The 25,501-nt window shown below is 48.4% G+C and overlaps 1 protein-coding gene across 1 annotated transcript in view; it reads right to left on the bottom strand.

Moving 5' to 3' along the window:
* The window catches only part of SMC1B (structural maintenance of chromosomes 1B), a 512,286-nt gene that overhangs the window by 238,106 nt on the left and 248,679 nt on the right, over nt 1-25,501 (bottom strand). The window contains exons 11-12 of the mRNA XM_082255760.1: nt 4,950-5,129; nt 993-1,139 (exon numbers count right to left, since the gene is read on the bottom strand). Coding sequence (XP_082111886.1) covers nt 993-1,139; nt 4,950-5,129 — 327 coding nt within the window. The remainder of the gene's footprint in view (nt 1-992; nt 1,140-4,949; nt 5,130-25,501) is intronic.

Here is a 25,501-nt window from a genome sequence, read left to right as displayed (position 1 = left end):
CTACTCTATACATCGTCTAGCCTTGTCTAACCTTATCTGTCAAATGTCCCAAATGGCATTAAAACCACCATCTCATAGGTACTAAGGACAATGCATATAGGGACACTGCATCTCTTCCCGTACAACAGGCCTCTCCTTAATCACCTGGTGATTGGTAACCCGGCATTCCCCCTAGGTGTTAGCAACCAGTGCTTCAAATCTTCTACCCACTAAAACACCTTTGCAGTACTTTCACTCTCATGGCACCCCAAAGCTGATTACAGATATTCAAGATGTGGCAGATCCTCTTCTGCTCAGACAAGTGTCACCCTCTTCCCCCATTTGAGATTTGGGTTGGTTAAAATCCAATTTCCCTTACACATAATTTCCCCAATTCATACACCACACTCACAACTCCCCTTGAGGACCTTGTTCCTCCCTCTATACACAGGTGGGACCAAGTTCTCAATATGACATTTACTGAACACCAGCTAGACTACATACTATACTTTGCACATTGATCCTCAATTTCAAGTGGGCTGCAAACTGTTTACTAGGTGGTATAGGGTCCCCACAAAACATTTTCTGTAGCCACCATGTTTTGCTGGAGTTGTGGATAATTGGTGGGTACCCTACCACATGTCTTTTGGTTTTGCCAAGAGGTTCATTCTGGAAGGAAGTTGGTGGCTAATAATGCATTTAACTGGGATTCAATCATCTGAAAATAACCCTGCAGAGATTGAGGTGCAGCAAACTCTCCCTCCTGAGTCACCTCCTGAATGCAGCAGGAGCCTGCATCCCAGCTAGATGACAGCACACCAACCCTCCCATTGTATGCTAAAGGATAATAGCCATAGAGGACACAAGAATGCAAAACCTCAGTATGTCCCTATGACACAAAGGCAACATCAATTCCAATTCTCCTGAGTATGAAAACATTTTAGCTGACCCCCTTCTTCCTAGCCTCTACACCAAGGCGTATCTTTAAATACATTTTAGAATACCAATTTTACCTTTAGTTCACTCATCAAAACATCTCTTTTCTCTTTTAGTTCGGTTATCTCTTTTTCATCCCAACGCTTGGCTTTAAACCTCAAATCACTTGAGCCTCCAGATATCACACCGGATTTCAAGAACATAGTTCCATCCAAAGCAACTGTCTGAAAAGCAAACAATCATCGATTAAAACAAATAAAATAAAAAAAACCTCTGACTTTCAGAGGTAAGAAAACATGAGGGTGTGGTCATAGAATATAAATTTAAACCCATCCTTGTGGTGGACCTTGATTAGTTGCTATGGCAAACTACCATATTCTTCCTCGTTTTTATAACTCAAATTCAAACAAAGTAGTAATTGCTTGCCTTACTTCAGTACCTGTAATGAATGTTGCAAATACCGTCACAGCAGTTGAGATTATCTTTTGTTACTCTAAAGTGGATATAGGGGAAATCAGCATTTCGATTAACAAACTGTGCTTTCTCCATGCAAGGCAATATGAAAAAGTCAACACTTTATCCTCGATTTTGCTCCCACATCGCACAAATCAGTTGCAGGCAGCGGGAAAAAATAGCCCTGTGTAAGCTTGTCAGTATTCCAGATGGAGTTTAGATATGGGTGAATGTCTGCTCACCCACATATGGTAGCACTAGGCCAATCACTAGCATCTGGAATGTCAAACTGGGTGAGTGTAATTTTCTACCACAGAAGTAACAGATATTTCTATCACTCCTGCAGGATGAATAGAGTGTTAGGGGAGGGAAGGAAAGGTAAATATGTGCGGTTCAGGAATGGGCTTTTAAGCAAACTAGTTTGCACAAGTTTGTTCTAAAGTGTGTACTTTATAATGGTCACTTGTCTGAAATCCACAAAAGCCAGACATTGCTTACATGTTTAATTTACAGTTGGGTCCATATATATTTGGACACAGGCACAATTTTCGTTTTTTCATGTAATTACCAAAATACATTTAAGCTATAGGTATATAATGGATATGGGCTGGAAGTGCACACTCAGGTTTAATTTGAGGGTATGTACAACCAAAGGATTTAGGAATTACAGCTCTTAAGAATAGCCCCCCCCCCCCCCAATTTTTAAAGAGATCAAAAGGTAATTGGACAATTGAATCAAGCTGTTTTATGGCCAGGTGTGGGCTACTCCTTTGTTAATTCTTCATCAATTAACCACTTAAGCCCTGGAAGATTTTACCCCCTTCCTGACCAGGCCCTATTTTGCGATTCGGCACTGCGTGACTTTAACGGACAATTGCGCGGTCGTTGCGACGCTGTACCTAAACGAATTTGACGTCCTTTTTTTTCCCACAAACAGAGCTTTCTTTTGGTGGTATTTGATCACCTGTGCGATTTTTTTATCATGCGCTATAAACAAATATTTTTCACATTTTTTTATATGAAATTCCCCCCAAAAAAATGTAAAAATCAAAATTTTTTAACATTTTTGGCCAATTTGTTTTCTGCTACATATGTTTGGTAAAAAAAATCGCAATAAGCGTATTTTGATTGGTTTGCGCAAAAGTTATTGCGTTTACTAACTACGGGAAAGATTTTTGTTGTTTTTTTTTTAACGAGAAATGGCGGCGATCTGCGATTTTTTTTTGCGGGACTGCGACATTGCGGCGCACAGATCGGACCCTTGACTGACATTTTTTACACTTTTGGGGGTACCAGTGACATTACTACAGTAATCAGTGCTATACATATGCACTGTTACTGTAAAAATGACACTGGCAGGGAAGGGGTTAAGTTTATTGGAGAAGGAGGGGTTAAGTGTGTCCCTAGGGGCGTGTTTCTAACTGTGCAGGGATGTGGCTGTTCATGTAACAGCAGAGATCTACGGTCCTACATAGCAGGACCATTTGATCTCTGCTGTTACACAAGGGAGAATGACAGGCGGCTTTGTTTACATTAGGTGCCTGCCTTTCTTCCTCTGTAACTGACGATCGCGAGTGACCAGCGGACATCGGGTCCGCCGGTCACTCGCGTTGAGATGTCCGTGAACGAGCGGGGGCGGGAGCGCGCCTCCGGCGGCGCGCGCTCGCCCCCTATTGGCTCACAGGCAAGTGACGTACTGGTACGTCACTTTGCCTGCACGGGGCTGACCGCCGCAGTATATGTACTTGCGGCGGTCGGCAAGTGGTTAAGCAAGTAAAAGGTCTGGAGTTGATTCTAAGTGTGGTATTTGCACTTGGATTTTATTGCTGTGAACCTACATCATGCGTTCAAAGGAGCTGTCCATGCAAGTGAAACAGGCCATTGTAAGGCTTCAAAAACGAAACAAATCCATCAGAGAAATAGCAGCAACATTAGGAGTGGCCAAATCAAAAGTTTGGTACATTCGGAGGAAAGAAGAATGCACTGGTGAGCTCAGCAACATAAAAAGGGCTTGACGTCCACAGTGGTGGATGATCAAAGGATAAAGAAAACCCCATCCACAACATCCAGACAAGTGAAGGTGTAGGCATATCATTGTCAGTCTACAGTCAAAAGAAGACTTCACGAGAAAATACAGAGGGTTCACCACAAGGTGCAAACCATTCATAAGCCTGAAGAATAGAAAAGCCAGATTAGACTTTGCCAAAAAACATCAAAAAATGCCAGATCATTTCTGGAAAAGCGTTCTTTGGACAGATGAAATGAAGATTAATCTGTACCAGAATGACAGGAAGAAAAAAATGTGGAGAAGGCTTGGAACAGCTCATGATCCAAAGCACACAACGTCATCTTTAAAAAATGGGGGAGGCAGTTTGATGGCATGGGTCATTGGTTTTTATTGATGATGTGACAGAGTACAGAAGCATTAGGATGAATTCTGCAGTGTTTAGAGATATGCGGTCAGCCCAGATTTAGCCAAATGCAGCAGAGCTGATTTGACGGCGCTTCACAGTAAAGATGTACAATGATCCAAAACACACACTGCAAAAGGAACCCAGGAGCTTTTGAAGGAAAAGTGGAATATTCTGCAAAGGCCGAGTCAATCACCTGATCTCAACACAATTGGGCATGCATTTCACTTGCTGAAGGCAAAACTTAAGGCAGAAAGACCCACAAACAAAGAACTGAAGACAGCTGCAGTTAGAGCCTAGCAAAGCATCAGAAAGGAGGAAACCCAGTCTTTGGTAATGTCCATGGACTCTAGACTTCAGGCAGTCATTGCCAGTATAGGACTTTAAACAAAATATTAAAAATGTACTTTTATTTATGATTATTTTCATTTTTCCAATTACATTTGAGCCCCGGAAATTGGGGGGACTATATATAAAAATGGTTGCAGTTCCGAAAATTTGTTTTTGATATTTATGTTCAACCCCTTGAATTAAAGCTAAAAGTCTGCACTTCAGTGCCGGTTTACATTGGTGCAATGTGGGAACCCTGTGAATCCACTGTTTGTTCCTGCATCGCACCCGACTCACAGGCAGTTCACACTGCCATATGCGAACTGCTGGGAGTGTCAATACAAAGTTGACAACACCACAAGATTAGTTTGCATATCGCAGTGCAAATTGTCAGTTCAGACAGGAATCTGATCGCATAGGTGTGAACACCCATGCGCTCCGATTCTGGTGTGAACCAAAAAAAGGGTCCTTTGCGACTTTGGTCCGAATGCGATGCAAATTCAGCCATGCAGTTTGCATGGCTGAATTTGCATAGCACAAACATCGCATGTGATTTGCACAGCAGTGCGGCGCGAATCACATGCAATGTCTGACATCCCATATGTGTGAACCGACACCTAAATTCATTTGGATCATTTTGTTTAGATTTTATTCTGGTGGCATACAGAGCCAAAAGTATGAAAATTGTGCCTGTGTCCAAATATATATAGACCTATGTCCAGGAAAAACGAGATGCATGTAAATCGGACTTCACTTTAGGTTTATTACAGATTTTGGTGCTTTGACTAGTGTTATTCCAATAAAACGTGGAAATGCAAATGCAACGTTTAATATACTTACTTTTAGCCTCTCAGAACCATCGTATGCAATGTGTCTTGCCTCCTTGACTGTTTCACACACCAGGCCATTCCCACAAACAAACTGAACCACTTTTTTTAGTGAGGCATTCGGGCACTGTACCACATCAAGCAACATTTTGCAACCTTTAATTTCCCTCAGCTTTTCATTGATTGTCTTTACCTGTAAAGAAAAGATAAAATATCATTTATTACATAGTTGTAAATCAAATGTAAAAAGCAACAGCACAAAGTAGGAGCGGATCAAGCAGAATGAGGTGAGTAACTAATCCACTGGTCTGAAACCCCACTGCAAGTCTTAAAATGGTTCAAAAGCAGCATTTTCCAAGCAGGGTGGGGCACCTTGAGGTGCTTTCCGGGTTCTTCAGGGGTGCCTCTGCAAAATACCTAAAAATTGCCCTACAGTGCCTCAAAAATTGTCAACCAGCCAGCTGGTGGATCAAGATTGCCTTTTTGTTACAAAAAGCCACAGGTTTTTATTCTGCAGCATTACAACCATAGGCACTGTGTGGGCCAGCTGCCACTGCCCTATCATCTTATGATGTCATCAGTTAAAGAGGAGTTCTGGCTCCTGCACAACATCCTTGTTTCCCCCTCTTCTCTCAACACTGGAGTCAAGTTCTAATGAGTTGAGGGGAGGGGGGAGGAAGGAAAACTGAGGGAGAAGAAAAACACTGGAATACTAGTCAGTACCAGTGTGGAAAAGTGTATATGTGCTTCGCTGTTAGGTGTCCTGTGTTTGCGCACACTGCAGCAATGTATAAAACGGCTTACTATGGCCGAACTACAGGAAGAAGGAGCAGACAGCGACGGCGGGGGACTCCAGAAGAGGATGTGCACAAAGCAGGTAAGTATAACTTTTTTCAATTTTAATAAGAAAATAAATTTGGCTTTAATATCAATCTAATGTTGGGTTTTGGACTTTTATAGGAAACATCACAAAATGTTATTTGTGTATAAGCAGTACCCTGATAGATTTACCTTTAGGCTAAGTTCACATGTAGGCGTTTTGGGGCATTTTTCTGCTCTAGGATCAGCTCAAAAAACGCCCAACAAGACAAATCCTATTCATTTCAATAGCCCCTGTTCACATCTGAACAGTTTGACGTTTTAAGCAAAACGCCCAATGCTCAAAAAAGTACATGGGCTTCTTTTTGGGCAGATTACAGGAATTTTTATTTTTTTCCATTGGTCTCTTGTCAACCTAAAAACGCCCATAAAAACGCCTGAAAAAACACCTGTAAATAGCAACGTCAAGATGTGAACGTAGCCTTAAAAGTTCTTCTGGAAATAAGCACTTCACTACTAGACATGCAACTGTGCCTAGGAACTTCTGTGTCTATAGGATATATATATATATATATATATATATATATATATATATATATAGTTGTATATCTGAAAGGTGAGGTCATCTATCATCTATAGCCTGGTAAACACTGAGTCTTTTTTCCGTTCAACCCAGCGGGATAAACAAAAAAAACCCCAAAAAAACTGTCAACTCCGGTCAGACTCGCTGTACTAACAGTCCGACGCTAGTACAGTGATCTCCACCGCTGAGCTGTTGTGTTCTGACAGAGGGATGGCCCCCCCACCAGAACACTTCAATTAGCGCGCTCAGCCATTGGCTGATCGGGAGCCGGTCAGCTGCTGGTTTTCCAGCATGCTCGTCTGGCAGAAGTCGGCCAAATGGCTGGCTTCTGTTGGACTGGCTAGCATACACAAGGGCCAAATGTCATGCAGTTTTTACTGAACCAGCTGATGTCGCCCACCATTTGGCCCATGTGTACGGAGGCTTTAGGCACTGTTGCTTCTGACTTCTTGGGAAAATTTACCATGACTGGAGCAAACAAAATCTGGAGCAGCTGTGCTTGGCAATGAATCAGCTTTTATCTTTTATTTTTAAAACCTAACTGAACAAGCAGATGCTAGAAGTTGTTTGGTTACTGTGTACAGCTGCTCCAGATTCCGTCTGCTACAGTTTTGTAAATCCCCCCCTTGTCTCACCAGATTTGGAGATGCCACTTATATGCTTCCCACTATTCTTTTTGCTGGAGAGGAAAAAATTGGATTTTTGTAAGAACTTACCGTAAAATCCTTTTTCCTTTGACAGACATAGCTCTTAATGCTTCTTCACTGATGGGTTATGCGCCATCTACAGGACTAGACTAGGCAGTGAAAAGTTTTCACTCGACACGCCTATAGGGGCTGTCCCTTACGACATAACCCCAGACACACTATGCTCTCAAATCAGTTTTGTAGCAAGAAGTGAAAGAAGACACAACCAACCCCAAAATAGAGGGGCAGGAGCTGCATCTGTCAAAGGACTCTGAGAAAAGGATTTCACGGTAAGTTCTTACAAAAATCCAATTTTCTCTTACGTCCTTTGACAGACGCAGGTCCTAATGCTTCTTCACTAATGGGATGTCCCAAAGCAGTGTAGGCATGAGGGGTGGGAAGAACGCAACCAAAAACTGTTAACGTATTTCCAAGGCTAAAAACGTAGCCAACTGGGCAACAAAAAGCTCAACAAATACCAACAGGAGCTTACCCACAAAAGAAAAATTCAATCCCCCCAAGAGAGAAAAAAAACAAGTCTCTTTAAACAGCAGCCTGCAAAACCTTGCGGCCAAAGGAGGCATCCGAGGATGCCAACAAGTCAACTTTATAGAATTTTGTAAAAGTGTGTACAGACAACAAAGTCGCTGCTTTACACACCTGAGCAACCGAAGCCTGATGGCGAAAAGCCCAAGAGGCACTCAGCGCTCTAGTAGAATGTGCCCTAACAGGGAAAGGAGGAACCCGGCCCTTCAATGAATAGGCCTGAAAAATGGTGTGCCCGATCCATTTTGATATGGTCGCAGCAGACGCAGCCAAACCCTTGCAAGACCCCTCAGGAAGGACCAACAAAAGATTTAGATGTCCGAAAAGACTCTGTGGCTGACAGGTAAACCCTGATCGCCGAACCACATCCAGCGAATGCAAGGCAAATTCCTTGGGATGCTTGGGCTTAGCACAGAGTGAAGGTAACACAATATCTTTCTGGAGGTGGAAAGAAGACACCAGCTTAGGGAGAAAGAATTGATTAGGTCGAAGAACAACCCTATTCCTATAAACAACCAAATAAGGCGATCGGCAGGACAGAGCTGCCAACGAAGACACTCTGCGGGCAGAAGTGATAGCCACCAGAAAGGCAACCTTCTGAAACAACAAAGGCAGAGATATTTCCCAAATATTTTCAAAGGGAGGTCGTTGAAGAACTGACAAAACCAAATTCAGATCCCACGACGGCAAAGGGGATCTCCTCGGCGGAGCCAGATGACGCACCCCTTGAATAAAGGTGCGGATCAAGGAATTAGTCACCAAGGGACGTTGGAAGTAAATGGCTAATGTGACACCTGACCTTTTATCGTGCCCAAGGCCAAGCGGTGCTCAACCTCTTTCTGCAAGAAGGCTAAGACCCTCGCCACCGAAAACGAGCGAGGATGCAATTTTTGCGATTCACACCAGGCAATATACATCTTCCAAGTGCGATGACAAGTCTTCCTGGAAGTCGCCTTCCTAGCTCTTAACAAGGTAGGAATCACAGAATCAGAGAGACCTCTGTCCCTCAACACCTGGCCTTCAACAGCCACACCTTTAAAGCCAGGATGGAAGATCGGCCCTTGAGACAGCAGATCCTCTCTCAGAGGCAGCCGCCAGGGAGGCTCGACGACCATCTTTACCAGGTCTGCATACCAAGACCGACGAGGCCAGTCTGGGGCTACCAGAATCACCGGCACCTTTTCCACCACCAACCTGCAGAGGAACCGTGACACGAGTTGAATCGGAGGAAAGGCATAAATCAGCCGATAATGGCTCCAAGGCACCACCAACGCGTCTGTGGCATCAGCTAGAGGATCTCGAGCCCTGGACACAAACCGCACTACCTTTTTGTTCAAAACCTCGAGGTGCAGGGACCATTAACCCTGATCCAGAACCTGACGACTCAGGTAATCCGCCTGCCAATTCTCCACACATGTGCCTCAGCCCAAGTCAGAATCTCGGCCACTTCCCTGGCCTCCCGGACACTATTGGTGTCCCCCTGATGATGGATGTAAGCCACCGCCGTGGCATTGTCGGACTGCACCCAAACCGGAGAGCCCTGCAGCCGAGGGGTCCAATGGAGCAGGCAGAGTTTGATCGCCTTGAGCTGCAGGACATCGATTGGTAAGGACGATTCCTCCGTTGACCACACACCCTGGACACAGAGATTGTCCAGCGCTCCACCTCAGCCCGACAGGCTGGCATCCATGGTTACCAATGTCCACAACAGCGGCAGAAAAGACCTGCCCTGGCTCAGAGCGGGCGACAGAAGCCACCACAAGAACTTCAACCTTGTGAGATGGTTTAGACATATCATTCTGTCCAAGGACTGCGGGTCTTTGTTCCACTTGACAAGAATCTCTGATTGTATAGGCCTTGTGTGAAATTGGGCAAATGGGACCGCCTCCAAACCATCAGCCCCAGGGACCTCATACAAGTCTGCTGGGGGGAGAGATCATTGTCCATCAGCATCCTGATCTCGCCCTGCAAGGTCTGGAGTTTTTCCTCTGGGAGGAAAACCCTCGCCTGAGAGGAGTCTAAGATCATGCCCAAGTAATTCAGTTGCACTGATGGGGTCAGCGCAGACTTTTGGAAGTTGATGGTCCACCCAAACTCCTGAAGTATCCAAACTGTGAATGCCAGGTCGTCCGACAGGGTGGCAGGAGAGCTTGCCCTCAACAGGAGATCGTCCAGATACCCGAGGATCGCAATCCCCTTTCTGCGTAGCAAAGCCAGCACCGGGGCAAAACCTTGGTGAAGATTCTGGGAGCGGAAGCTAGACCAAAGGGTAATGCCACAAATTGAAAGTGCTCCTCCGCCACCACGAAACGGAGATATCGCTGATGACCCTCGTAGATAGGGATGTGCCGATACGTGTCCTTCAAATCGATGGAGGCCAGAAAATCCCCTTGATTTAGAGATGCCACCACCAACCGAATGGATTCCATCCGAAACTTCTGCACCCGCACAAAGCGGTTCAGCAATTTGAGGTCCAGAATTGGACGTACCTTGCCCTCCTTTCTGGGCACAGTGAACAGGTTTGAATAAAAAACTCAAAACCTGTCCCGCTGAGGAACCGGGACGATTACGCCCTGTGCCAGGAGATTCTGAACTGCCTCCCTGAGATCCTTCAGTCAATCCGGAGATTTGATGGAAAGAACCTGTCTGCTGGGCGAGACCTAAATTCGATCTTTTACCCTGAACGAATCAGCTCGTGAACCCACTTGTCTTGAATCAGAGACGTCCAGGGTTCCCGAAAATAACGCAGACATCCCCCCACCCCTGAACCGGGTGAGGGCGTCCCTTCATGCAGAGGAAGACTTAGCTGCCGAACCGGACTGGCTGGCATTGGGCTTTCTCGACCAAGCCTTCTTTTTCCCTCCAGAAGCTCAGAACGGTTTGCCTTTTTCCTGCGCCCCTGTGGCACGAAAAGCCCCATGTGAGCCTTGAAGGAATGCCCCTGCTTACTCCGAGGCACTTTACCTTTTGAGGATTGGGGGAGAAGAGTATTCTTACCCCCCGTCATGCCCTTTATTAACTCATCCAAAGAGTCACCAAACAGGCGTTCACCCAAAAAGGGAAGATCAGTTAAGGCTTTTTTTAGAAGCCTGGTCCGCCGACCAGCTCTTCATCCATACCATGCGGCATATGGCAATCCCCACCGCAGACACCGTGGCAACCAGAGGAGCCGCATCTAGGGCCGAATCACAGAGGTACACCATGGCCTGGGCCATCTGATCCGTGAGCTCAATTAGAGTCGGGGGAACTGACTGAGCATTCAGGTTACCCCGAAGCACATTGACCCATTCCGTAACCGTCTGAGAAACCAGGACGGACGCAGAAACCGGTTTCAGAATCGAGCCCGCCAACAAGTGCAGGTGGCAGGAAAGGGATTCCATTCACCTGTCCACCGGGTCCTTAAACACCGGGGAGTCTTCCACCGGTACCACAGTAGATTTGTTCAAACGGGAAACAGTGTGATCCACCTTATGCAGAGGAAACAGTGTGATCCACCTTAGGTGACACCGTCCAATGATTTGAAACTGATTCATCGAAGGGGTAACGGCGCTAAAAGCGCTTGGGCACCACTAGCACATGCTTAATGCGCCGCCATTGCTCATTCACAATATCATGAAAGTCCTTGGGACAAGGAAACACCTGACCCAACTTCTGGGCTTTACGGGAGCCAAAGACCACCCGCTTTCCTGACTGTGTGGGCTCATCATCCAGTTGCAAAGTTTCCCTGACTGGACGAATCAGTGCTTCCACCAGGGCGCATTTCCTCCTCACCATCAGACTGTGAGGACAGAGATCCCTCAGGTATGAGATTGTCTGTGGCGACCATATCAGGCTTCGAATCAGAAGACTGAAAAGACATCAGCCATTTTTGGGTAGATACTTGTTTCATCACAAGGTCCACCTTTGACGCCAGAGTTTCTAAGGCTGAAGACAGAGACACAAGAGATGGCAATCCTGATGGCCCAGATGCACAAATAAAATCAGAGGGAAAATGTTTGCCTTGGGACTCCATTTTGCATAAAAGAAAAAAAAATGAGTGTAATGCCCCTTTAAATCGCGATCCGCACCGCTGTACCGCGCTATATCCGGAGTCCCCCTTTAAAGGGTGGCAGGAGCAAAGTGTGCCCAGGGAATGACCAAAGGACCAAAACAAAACCTTACTTTACCACCTCTGAGAAGCAGCCGGCCTGCAGTCAGTCTTCAACAGTGAGAAACATCTGACAGGAAGTGACATATCACCACTAGAGGCTGAACACCGCACCTGTGTAGCCCCAGGCTACAAAAAAATGGTGCCATTAGAAAAGGTCTAGGAAGCTAAGGGAAAATGGCTGCTGCCCTTACACAGAGCACCCTATGCCCACACTTTAAATGGCGATGAAAGGAACCCAGGGATGAGGCAACCGTGGGAATCCACCTAAAAGGACCCCCCAGGACAAGGTAACATCTTCAATAACCCCCTCAGGCGTCAGGCGCCGACTATAGCCGGCTTTGACGGAAAGCCAAAATCCTAGACCAGACTTGAGGATGGTACCAGGGCTGATTTTGAAAAATTGATAGTCCAACCGAACTCTTGCAGAGTCCTTACAGTGATTGCCAAATCCTCCAACAGAGCTGAATTAGAATCTGCTCTTAAAAGAAGATAGTCCAGGTAGCCCAGGACCTCAATACCCCTCTGACGTAAAAGTGCCAATATCGGAGCCAACACTTTTGTGAAGACCCTGGGAGCAGAGACGAGACCACAAATTGAAAGTGCTCCTCTCCCACAGCGACGAAGAAAACACTGGTGTACAGCGTAGATAGGGATGCGTAGATATGCGTCCTTGATATCGATAAAGAGGCCAACAGGTCTCCCTGGTGTAGAGACGCCACCGCCGTGCAAATAGATTCCATTCAAAACTTCTGAACCCGCACAAAGCGGTTCAGAGCTTTGAGATTCCGGATTGGACGCACTTTACTGCCCTTCTTGGGCACAGTGAACAGGTTTGAATAAAACCCTTGAAAACGTTCCTGAAAGGGAACCTGCACAATCACTCCCTGCGACAGCAGATCTTGCACCACCTCTCGTAGGTCCATAACTGTTTCGGGGATAGGTGGAGTTTGGACAGGAAGAACCTGTCCGATGGTCAGGACCTGAATTCGATCGGATCAGTTTGTGAACAAATTTGTCCTGAATCAAGGAAGTCCATGGTTCCGGAAAGAAGTGAAGACGCCCTACTACTCCAGAAACGTATGAGGGCGTCCCTTCCTGCAGAAAAGGATTTATCTGCAGATCCGGATTGGCCTGCTCTTGGCTTGCCTGACCATGTCTTCTTGGAACCCCCAGAAGACCTAAATGGCTTAGCTCCTTTCTCCTGCGCCTCGGAGGCATGGAAGGGCAGTCTATGAGCAGTAAATGAAGGCCCCCCGTAAGGCCTTTGATCAACTCATCCAAGGAGGAACCGAACAGTTTGTCCCCCGTAAAGGTAAGGTTAGAAAGAGCCTTTTTTGAAGCCTTGTCCGCAGACCAGCTTTTTAGCCACACCATGCGTCTAATCGCAATCCCCACCGCAGACACTTTAGCCACCACAGTGGAGCCGCATCCAGCAACGTATCACATATATACAGAAGGGCTTGGATATATTGATCTTTAGGCTCTGTCAGCCCCAACGGGAGCTGCTCCGTTTCTAAGTCACCTTTCAGTAACTTCGCCCATTCCGCTATAGTCTGTGACACCAGAGTGATCACAAAGACCGGTTTCAGTATTGAGCCCACGATCACATGCAAATGGCGGGAAAGAGACTCAATCCGTCTATCCCCTGGGTGTATAAATATCGGGGAATCCTCCACCGGAACTACCGTAGACTTGTTTAGTCTGGCAACCGGATGATCAACCTTTGGTGGTACAGTCCATCTAGCGGATGCTGCGTCCACGAAGGGGTAGCGCCTTTTAAAGCGCTTAGGAACCATTAACATTTGTTTGATGCGCCCCCACTGTTCATTGACAATGTTGTCAAAAAGTAACGGACAAGGAAGAACCTTGCCCGACTTCTCAGATGCCACAAGACACCTGCGTCCCTGACGCTGTAGAATCATCTGTCATTTTTAGGTTTCCCACACTGACACAATAAGTGCCTCCACCAGCGCGCTTTCCCGTGCGGCTGCTGACAAGGATACATCTTCCTCGCCATCAGGGTGGCGTGCGTCCGCAGCGGCCATATCTACCTCAGAATCTGAGGATACTAAAGAGGGAGGAGAAGGCATAGGGTGCTTTCTACTACTGGCATTTTTTAAAACGAAATCCACTCTTGACACCAGGTTTTCCAAAACTGCTGTAAATGCAGACCAGGGCTGCGACCCGGAGGGTCCCGCAACTGCACTGAGGGGGTCTGTGTGTGAAATTTGGTCCTGGGACTCCATATTTACTTAATACAAAAAAGGCAGTGTCACTGCACACAAGTCCCAGCCTAGCAGAGCCTGCAGCAGGGTGAATGAGAAATACCTACAGGGACCCCCAGTAACAAACCACCAAAACGATCTGGAGGGATGTAGGAAATTTCTGTGCAGAGAAAAAACGATCTGACACATGAACAAGAATACCTGGGTCATGTGCTAGAGTCACCCTAGCTTCTCCCTGCTGTCCGGCGATCGCAGACTCCAGGAAAATGGCCGCCCCATGCATTCCTATGGGGGGGGGGGGGACTACCAAAACATGGCCGCTCATGCATTACAATGGGAAAATTCCTTGTTTGCAGAACGAAAACTACAGCAAAATGGCAGCCCCCACAGCATACCATGCGATCTCCAGGACCCCCTAGCATAAGGATAGGGTCCCCATGAGGGGCCCCCACCAGGATAATCCCACCCCCCGCAGAACCGCTGCATCTGTCCTCCAGAGGTAGAAATCTGTTTGTTGGGGGGGGGGGGAGCCTAAGGGGGGCCTGGTATAGCCAAGAGGCCAGGGGAACCGAGGGATACCCGAGGGTCCGACTTTACCAGGGAGGGGCCCATGTCCACCCTGAGACAACCAGAGAAATGGGGGGACACTTACTCACCATACCAACATCATCAGGCGGACACCACTCCGAACAAACTACCTTTCCGACCGGGGTGGGTCGTATGCGTCCCGGCGAGGTGTTTCACTCGCGGGCCAGCCTCTGTCCATTGGGGCTCTGCAGTGGCGTGGCCTAGTGCTGGACTATAACCTGCACACGCTCGCTGGCCAGGCTGGGAGACCTTAAGGATCAAGCATACCCAATCTGAAACCCAGCCGGCTGTTGCTTGTAGTTCTTAAAAAACGAATTAAAAAGTCTTACAAAAAGTTCCCAACAGAAAAACAGCTGAGACCGAAGTCCCAGCACGGAACTAGGTCCTACTCCTAAACTAGGCAGAAATAAATTGAAACCTATAGCAGAGTGTGTGGGTGCATGCCTGCAGGGGCGTCCCCATAGGCGTGGTGGTAAAGGTTTTTCCTGCCTAGTGTTCTACTCCTGTAGGGGGCAGCATAACCCAATGGTCAAGAATTATATGGAGATGTGTCTGTCAATGAACGATAGAGAAACAAACCCAAAGATCTGCCCTGCATTCATCTTACTGCTTTGCTTCATCCATCTTGTGGATCTGATATTGGATAACCTGTCATCAGAGGGCAGCCCTGTCTTGTCCCTACCAAGATGGCTGCCTTCACAGAGAGAAAGAAGAAAAACAAAACATGATAAGCCAGAAATAGGAAACAGATTAGCTGCAGGTACCTACAAAAATAGATGAGTGAATTGCCTGTTTTTTGTATTGTAGCATATTTCTATTAGCAAACAAGAGGTTTCCTTGGGTGTGGTCTAGAACCAGGCTAAAGCCTAACTATATGATAAAAAGGTTTGCCATGGTGTGAAAAACATGTATACACATCAAATAAATCATATGGAGACACCCATAAATAATCACAGTCCAACAGCAAAGACACTAGTGAAAGTTCAAAGTGATAAAAAGTTCCAAAGATTTCCATGCCCAAATATGAACCCAACAGGCGTTGTGAGCGTGGATATAAATTATAAACCTTAGATATCGTAGCTATAACCGTAGACCAGTATCTGAAGAGTTTGGGGCAACGCCACATCATATGCATCAGAGTTCCCAATTCCCTATCGCATTTCGGGGGGTAGGCCGGTGACCCCATCGGTGCAGCCCAACCGGTGTTCTATATGCTCTATGGAACAGCATAAGGTGGGATATCTTTTGAGAGGCCGAAACCGAGACCAGAGGAACTGAAGCCAGGCACAGCTCCCACGTCTCCCCATCAATGGGACCAAGGTCCGCCTCCCAAGGCGCTCTGGCAGGGAGAACGGCCGGATCCTGCATCGAACCCAGGAGGGCAGCGTACACCTCAGAAATCATGCCCTTCTTATCGGAGGCCCGGAGTACCTCCCTCAGAAATCTGTGAGGGGTAAGCCGTAAGGTCGAGGACCTGGCCTGAGCCAAGGGAGCATGCTGGAGCTGCAGGTACCTGAAAAGGTGTCGTCTGGAGACCTGAAACTCCCCTTCCAGGTCCTGGAAAGATTTTAAAACTTGCATCCTAAACAATTGTGTCATAAAGTGGATTCCCACCTCCCTCCAGACCTCTGTGCCCTCCAGACGGGCAAGCTCTCTATAATTCCGATTGTCCCAGATTGGGGTCTTCGGTAGGAAGCCCCCAACCCGGAACATCTCCTTCACACAGCGCCACACCAAACGGAGCAGGGCAGATGCGCAAATCCCGCCTCCAAATGGACAAGTACAGGGGAGTCGGAGTCTAAAGGGGTCAATAAGGCCCCCGATGGGATCCTGCGGATCCAGATTCCCCCAGCCGCCCATGTGCTGAACCTGGGAGGCCAGGAAATACACCCGGGGGTTGGGAACCGCCAAACCTCCACCATCCTTTCCCATCTGGAGAGTGGCAAGTTTAATCCTGGCAAGCTTCTCGCACCAGATGAGTTCCCTCAACTGAGATTCAATTCTAAGGAACCCGGGTCTAGGTATCCACATGGGGGTATTGTGGAAAACATAACAGCTGTGGAGCCCACACCATTTTAATGAGATTAACACGACCAGCAACAGAGAGCGGCAACTTGCACCAACTCGTGCACTTAGATCGCAGTTTCTGCAGCAGAGGCACCAAGTTCAATTCCAGGTATCTAGTCGGGTCGGGGGATACGTGTATTCCCAGGTACTTGAACCTATCCACCACCTGAACCGCAGCCGCGCGGGCAGGGAGAGGAGCAGGTAGAGGAACCAGAGGCATCAGTACTGACTTATCCCAGTTTATGGAAAAACCTGAAAGGGAACCAAAATAGTCTATAAAAGACATAACGGCATCAAGAGAGGTCTGGGTGTCCCCTAGATAGAGCAGAGTATCATCCGCATAAAGAGAGACAGTGTCCTCACGAGCACCTCGTCTGAACCCCACTATCTCGGGAGAGGCCCGAATCTGTGCCACCAAAAGCTCCAGAGCCATAGCAAATAGCAGAGGAGATAGGGGACACCCCTGTCGGGTACCTCTATGGAGACAGAAGGGCCCAGATAGCTCCCCGTTAAACCGTAGCCGAGCCTTGGGACCCGAATAGAGCAATTGCACCCACCTATGAAACGTCTCCCCGACGCCAAAACGACGAAGCACTTCCCACAGGTAGGGCCATTTGACGCTGTCAAACGCCTTGGCAGCGTCCAAAGAAAAAATCGCTCTATTACCAGGATTGTCAACCCGTACCTGTAGGTTGAGAAAAAGATGTCGAAGGTTAAGTGCCGTAGAGCGAGAGGGAATAAAACTGGACTGGTCCTGATGAATAAGTTTGTGTATGACCTGGGATAAACGAGTTGCCAGGACCTTTGCCAAGATCTTAATATCTGCAGTGAGCAGGGATATAGGCCTATAGGAGTCAGGTAGAGTAGGGTCTTTGACAGGTTTCAGGATAAGGACCACAACAGCCTCAGTCATAGAAGGAGGTAACCTACCCTCCCGCAAGGCCAAGTTATAGACCTGGATCAGTCTAGGTACCAACTGTTCTGCATACCTACCATAGACCTCCGTAGGGATACCATCAGCTCCCGGAGATTTGCCATTTTGTGCAGATTTCAGAGCATCATGCACCTCATCTTCCGTCAGGGGAGCGTCAAGCACTGCCACGTCCGAGTCTGAGAGGGTAGGGAGGTCACAACCCGCCAGGAAATCAACAATCTCCCGGGAGGTGGCCAAAATCTTAGAGGAGTAAAGGTTAATATAGAAATCCCACAACACTCTCCTTATGTCAGACACCGCGTGCCAACAAACCCCCTGAGAGTCAGTAATTGTAGGGATAAATGTCGTCGGCTGTTGTGCCCGTACCATCATAGCCAACATACGACCAGTGGACTCACCCTCTTCGAAGTACCTCTGCTGCAGAAAGAAACGTTTGTTCTCCACTCACTGGAGCGAAACTGTACCCGCCAGGGCCTGAGCCGCAAGCCATGACCTCCGGGTGTCCTCAGCAGGGGCAGCAACATACGCAGCCTCCGACCTCGCCACCTCCGCCAGCACAGCATTCTCTCGTTTTAGTTTTCACCCCATTAATAATGTCTATAATCGCCCCCTCAGGAACGCCTTGGCCGCGTCCCACACCATGCCCACCTCGGCAGTACCCCGATTCTGTGCAAAAAAGGAGGACAATTGGGACGGTAAAGGGTCAGGGCTAGGAAAGAGCATCAACCAGAATGCATTGAGCTTCCACAGAGGTCTGCGCCGCCGAGTTGGGAGGGCCAGGCGGACCCAGAGTGGCGAGTGGTCCGATACCAATCTCGGCTCGTAGCCTGCTGCCACCACCAGTGGCAGCAGGCGGTCACTGCCCAAACCCCATATCAATGCGGGAGAGGCCGGAGTGGGAGGCCGAAAAACAGGAATATTGTTTAATCCCCGGGTGACCCATGCGCCAGACATCCGTTAATCCGAGCTCCCCCGCCAAACGAGCGAAGGGCGTAAGACCCCCTCGTAGGCGCGGGACCAGCGGAGTGCGGAGCAAACCTGTCAAGGGTAACATCTAGTACGGTATTAAAATCACCCAGCAGTAACAGGGGCACATCCGGGAACCCAGCCACCCGCTCCATGACCAGACGAAACACACCCACTGAGTAAAGGGGGGGGGGGGGACATAAACCACTGCAATAGCGCAGGTCAGACCGCCACCTGACACAGCAGAACAACAAAGCGACCCTCAGGGTCAATGACACATTGTATGCATGTAAACTGTACACCCCGTCTAATAAGTATACTAACCCCCCCTAGAATAGCTAGAGTAGACAGAATGATATTGGTGACTAAACAAGCTGGGCGCCAGGGTCGGCTGGGTAGGCCCAGCCACATGCGTCTCCTGTAGACAAACTACATCGGCATGTAGCCGCTTAATGTATCTAAATACAGCAGTTTTCTTGACGGGGTTGTTGAAGCCCCTAATATTCCAGGTGAGTATACAGATAGTATCAGCCATTAGGAGGATAGGGTAGAAATTCCTCAGGATAGTGATGGCGGGAGTCCCAGGAGTAAGTCTGAGCACAGGAACAATCCATGGAGAGAGTCAGCAACAGAACCCAGGATAGCACCGCAGCCCAACGATGACATATAGGAGATCCAGTCCATAGGTCAGCAGAGGCAAAGCACATGTTGTGGAGATGACCACAAAGCGGCAGCTAGGAAAAGTTCCCAGGAGAGTCCGGTGAAGCCAGATTGCAGGAAAAGGAAGAAGATGGCTCTTGAGGGGAGAAGGGGCACCACAGGAAGGGAAAGGGGAGAGGTATCAGGGTGCGTCCAACCAGGACTAGTAGGGGGAATCCATGGAGGGATCACAGTTGGCATAGTAATCTCCTCATGAGCAGCATAAAGTGCAAGTTCAAAACACATTCCTGTGAACATAACAGGGCAGCAACCGCCTACCGAGGATTTCAAACAGTGTATCCAGACTTCAAGTGTCCCGAGCAAACAGAAAACAAACGGAAGGGACATTCAGCATGCCAGTGAAGAGCTAGTATATTCACGGGGCTCCGCGTCGCGGTGAAGGGGCGGCCCTCAATGCCCTGCCGTTGGCATCCAGCCATTGTGCTGCAGCAGCGGGTTCGTCCAAGAACAGGACCTCTTCTCCAGCGACAACCCTGAGCTTAGATGGGTAGAGCATGGCGTATTGAAGGTTAAGATCCCTAAGCCTTCTCTTAACATCCCCAAACTTGGCCCTCTGTTTCTGCACCTCCGCAGAGTAGTCCGGGAACAGAGAGATCTTTGCATTGTCCACAACCAGCTTCCCCTGCATCCCTCTAGCCTTAGTAAGGATGATGTCTCTATCTTTGCAGTTGAGAAGCTTAAAGATAAAGGTGCGAGGGGGGGGGGGGGCCCCAGAGGAAGGGGGCGCATGGGCACCCTATGAGCTCGTTCCACGGAAAACATTGGAGCGAAGGATTCCTGACCAAACGTTGCAGTGCCATTGTTCGATGAAATTAACAGGATTCTTGCCCTCAGCTCTTTCAGGGATGCCAATGGCTCCAATATTGCTCCTTCTCATTCCGTTTTCTAAGTCATCCAGCCTAGCAGCTTGTTGTGCAGACAGCAGGGAAGTGTGTTTGACCTCTCTCTGCAATGGGACCATTTCATCCTCCAGAGAGCCCACCCTCCCCTCCACAGCCAAGGTTCTCTCCCTGAGCTTCTGCATATCATGTCTAATAAAGGATATTTTAGCTTTAACCCCTCGCAGCTCCACAGTCAGAGCTGTAATAGATGAATTGCATGTGTTAACTGCAGACATGACATCCCTTAGTGTGGGTTCCGAATCATGGGAGGGTGAGGATTGCAACCTGGCTCGATCCGTGCAGGCCGGATCCCAATCCTGGAGTTGTCCTGAGAGATCACCCAGCGGCACTGTGTCATCTGCCTCCGATGGAGGGCAGGGGGATGTGCTGGGATACAGAAGGGTCTCGGGGGGCCTGCTTGGCGAAAAGTTTTTGAGCAGCCTCCATGTACCTCTCCTTCTGAAAGGCACGCTGCGCGGGATTGCCATCTTGGGCCTGTGCAGCCGCAGCGGACTTTCCCTCCTTCGACCGTTTGGACATTTCAGAAGGGGACAAGAGGACTCACCGAGACGGCAGCAGCAACCAGGGAGGCACCGGAGTCAGTCGGGAGCAGAAGAAGCGGCAGGTAAGTCTGGAAACAGGATAGCTGAACGGATTCCCGGCGGAGCTATTGGTGCATGCGACCATTTACATCAGCAGCTCGGCCACGCCCCCGAGCGTGGATGTAAATATTAAATTGACACAGGGCACTGTGGTGATTCACATGTCAATCTGATATTTACATCTATGCTCACAATGTCAGTTTGGTTCATATTTAGGCACGTAAATCTTTGGAAGTGTTTATTACTTTAAATTTTCACTAGTGCTTTTGATATTAGACTAAGATTATTTATGGGTCTTTCCATATGATTTATTTGTTGTGTAAAAGTTTGTGAATACATTTTTTCACTGCTTTTTTCACAGCGCGGCAAATCTTTTAATTATGTCTGTTATATACAATCATACCAACAGCTCATTATAGGTCTACCAGCACGATAACATTTGAAATTGTAAAGGTGACTATACACTACTAGAATATTCATACGAACATTCCCTGTACATTCCAAGACTGAATGAAAGTCATTGGGTAGTACCTCAAAATTTTGTTTGCATTCAAAGGCTACCATCAAAAAAATGGATTTTTGTAAAATCTTACCGTAAAATCCTTTTCTCTTAAGCTCATTGACAGACGTAGTCCTCCTTGATTAATATCAACTCGGGTTATACTGCCCTCTACAGGAGTAGGACTAGACAGGAAAGAAAACGTTCTGGCCACACCCTAGGGGCAGTCCCAGAGGGTATATCCTCTCACTTCCTGCTACAGCAAATCAGTTATGTCACAAAGCAGTGTTTAGAGAATTTAACCCAACCCAACTCAAAAACAGAGGGGCGGGTACTACGTCTGTCAATGAGCTTAAGAGAAAAGGATTTTACGGTAAGATTTTACAAAAATCCATTTTTCTCTGTCGCTCATTGACAGGCGTAGTCCTCCTTGATTAATATCAACTCGGGACGTCCCAAAGCAGTGCCACAAATGAGGGGTGGGAAAATGGAAATCAAAATCCAATCTAGAAGGCCCAACCGGTGCCAACTAGAAGTTTTAAAGGCTCATCAATCACACGATGAGACTCAACTGAAATTCCAACGTAAAAAAACCCTCGAGGTAGACCACCGGTCTCCTCAAATTGCGGCCTGCAAAACCTTGCGGCCAAATGAGGCATCCGCCGATGCCATCACATCAACTTTATAAAATTTTGTAAAGGTATGAACCGACGACCAGGTAGCCGCCTTGCACACCTGGACCACTGACGCCTGATGGCGGTAGGCCCAGGAAGTACTGAGCACTCGAGTGGAGTGCGCCTTAACAGGGAAAGGAGGATTCCGATCCTTAATAGAATAAGCCTGTACCACCGTCTGTCTAATCCATTTGGAGATAGTCGCGGCAGATGCAGGCAACCCCTTTCTGGGGCCATCCGTGATCACAAAAAGTGAATCCGTCTAACGGAACGATTCCGTAGTCTTCAGGTATACCCTGATTGCCCGAACCACATCCAAGGAATGCAACGCATATTCCTGAGGATGATTGGGCTTAGGACACAAGGAAGGTAGCACAATATCTTCATTCAGATGAAAATCTGAAACCACCTTAGGAAGAAAGGATGGCTTCGGATGAAGAACTACCTTATCCCTATGAACCACTAGATATGGGGAATGGCATGATAATGCAGCCAGTTCTGACACCCTGCGTGCAGAAGTGATAGCCACCAAGAAGGCCACCTTCTGGGATAATGTAAGCAAGGGAATCTCCCTGATATTTTCAAAGGGAGGTTTCTGAAGAACCGACAAACACCAAATTAAGATCCCAGGGCGGTAAGGGCGCGCGCACTGGCGGAGCCAAGTGCCGCACCCCCTGGACACCAAGGAATGAGTAGCCCAAGGCTTCTGAAAGAAGATTGCTAATGATGAAACCTGACCCTTGATAGTGCTCAAGGATAGTTTCTGCTCAACCCCCTTTTGCAGAAAAGCCAAGATTCGGGTCACCGAATAGGTACGTGGGGGAAATTCCAAAGATTCACACCACACGATATAAGTCTTCCATGTGCGATAATAGACTTTGCTGGAAGTCGCTTTCCTTGCTTTAATAGAGTAGGAATAACTGAAGCTGACAACCCTCTGTCCTTCAGTACCTGGGTCTCAATAGCCAGGCCATTAAAACCAGCGACTGTAAAGCACGATGGAAGATCGGTCCTTGAGACCGCAGATCCTCCCTGAGAGGAAGTCTCCAAGGAGCGTCCGCGACTAGCCTGTCCAAGTCGGCGTACCCGGCTTGACGAGGCCAGCTCGGAATTTCCAGGATAACTGGAGTTCCCTCCACCTCTATCCTGCGGAGAAATCTCAGCAGCAATTTGAGAGGGGGGGAAGACATATAGTAGCTGATACTGCCTTTACAGGCCGTTCAGCGCGTCTGCTGCGTCCGCTATAGGATTGCGGGTGCGAGCCCTGTTTAGCCAACCTACCAACAGATCCATATCCGGGGTGCCCCAATGAAGGGACAGCTGGTGAAATACCTCTGGATGAAGAGACTATTCCTCTTGATCCAGAATCTGACGGCTGAAATAATCTGCCTGTCCACCCCCGTGATAAATATCGCGGAGAGAACTGGAACAACTGTTCCCCCAATAAGAATGTTGGCCACTTCTATGGCCGCCAGGGCACTCTTGGTGCCCCTTGGTGATCGATCTAAGTCATGACCGTGGCATAGTCCGATTGGATCCGAACCGTGCTGCCCTGGAGCTGCTCGGTCCAGTAAATCAGACAAAGTCTGATCGCTCTCAGTTCCAACACATTTATCGGTAACCTGGAATTTATCAGACGAAATGACTTCCCCTGGCTGAGCATCGGAGACCGAAGCCACCAGACCAGAGCCTCCCTGGTCCGCTCACTCAATCGGATCCGATTGTCCAGGGAATCGGGATTCCGATTCCATATGAGAAGAATCTCCTCTTTGGAGAATTCGGGTATGAGACTGGGCAAACGGTACTGCCTCTAAGGAGGCGACCATCAATCCCAGCCAGTTGATGGACAGCAACATCCGAATCATTGACTGAATCTTCTGGAGTTTCTCCGCATGGAGAAACACTCTTGCCAAGGATGTATCCAAAATTAGGCCCAGATAGTTCAGTCTCCTGGTGGGAACCAGGGATGATCTTTGGGAAAAGCAACGAAAACGCTGATGTCCTGCGAAGATGGGGATATAAGGATAGGCATCCTAAATGTCTATGGACGCCAGGAAATCCCCCTGATGCAGGGAGGCCACCACTGTATGGATGGACTCCATCTCTTCCAAGACCAGAATTGGACGCACCTAGCCCTTTTTCCTGGGCATTGTGAACAAGTTCGACTAGAACTCCTCCAAGGAATGGGAACTACCACTGCTTGTTGCATCAAGCTGTCCCCCGCAAAGCTTTTAAGCGACCCGGGGATGTCAACTATTGGAAGGGAAGAATCGCACCGGTGGAAGTGATCGAAACTCGATCTTGTATCCCGACCATATGACCTTGCGAACCCCTTTATCCGGGATTCTGGAAAGCCCTGGATCCGGAAACCGGTGAAGACGTCCCCCCACCCTAGAGATGGGTGGGGCCCATTCTGTCAATCCAACGGGATAACAGTGGCTTTATTCAGTCTGGAAATCGGTGAGTCCACTATTGGTGGTACCGTCCATCTTTGTAATGAGGGATTCCTCAAAATGATAGCGCCTAGCCATGCGTTTGGAAATAGCAGGGCTCATTTACGGACGACCCTATTTGGGCAAGGGAAACCCTTCACCATTTTGGTAGGCTTGCTAGTACCAAAAAAGGAATATGCGTCTCAGCTACCTCTGCCGGTGTAACCTCAAGATTTAAGGTTTCCCGGACAGACACAACTAGTGCTTCCACCAACGCTTCTTGTGCTATGGCGGAGGCAGAAGCGTCCTCCTTACTGTCTGAGGAGACCGTACCTGAGACAACAACCCCAGAAAAGGGACTGCAATGACCAGCTCAGAATCCGTATCTGAGGTATCAGATGACATAGGGGTAGGCGGGGGTCGCTCTTCTTGACCCCCGTCCCCGACAGGCTACCTCCACCCGGGATACCAAAGACTCCAAAACTGCTGATAATGCATCATCACAAGTGGGGTACTGGAGGGTCCTGCGGCCACCCTGAGGGGATCAGGTGGGGATACATGTGTGGCAGGGTTCATGTAACAAGACACTTGCCAGCAAACACAAAAAAATTAATTGCAAGAAAAAAACTTTTTTTTTCTTTCTTTTTTTTAACTTAGTCCCCCAGCGCAGTAGCGCCCCTAAGTCTACCTGCTTGGACCCCTCAGAAAGAGAGAGAGAGAGACCCCAAGGCTCACCTGATGCACAGAAGTTTCTTATCAACCTGCTTCCAGCACTGTCTGTTACAGACAGGAAGTCTTTGGCTTGCTTTCCCTGGGCCAAGGAGGCGGCTCCGCCCCTTTACACGCCTTCTGGCGCCTTCCAATTACTCCACGAGGTGTTTGGTCACCTCAAACATGGCCGCCCCCGTGCTGGAGACATGAGGCTACGCCAATATGGCGGCCTCGTGCGATCTGCAGGAAAATGGCGGCTGCCTGTGTAGGATAGCGGCGGCTTGCAAGTTAGCAGCGGCCTGCGGGATGTGTGCATTCGGCCTGTGCGGCCTGCGGAAGTGCCTCGGCCTGCGGGAGGTGTCCTCGGCCTGCGGGAGGCTGTGCGGCCTGTGGAAGTGACCGGCTTTCTGGAGGGATGGCGATCTGTGGCTGCAGTAACTCAGGCATAGGCATCGGCCTGTGTACACACTAGACAGGTAGGA

The sequence above is a fragment of the Pelophylax lessonae genome (assembly GCF_965119305.1).
Source record: "Pelophylax lessonae genome assembly, chromosome: 4".
Classification (NCBI taxonomy): Eukaryota; Metazoa; Chordata; class Amphibia; order Anura; family Ranidae; genus Pelophylax; species Pelophylax lessonae.
The sequence above is the reverse complement of the archived record's forward strand: the minus strand, read 5'-3'. Positions and strand labels throughout refer to the sequence as shown.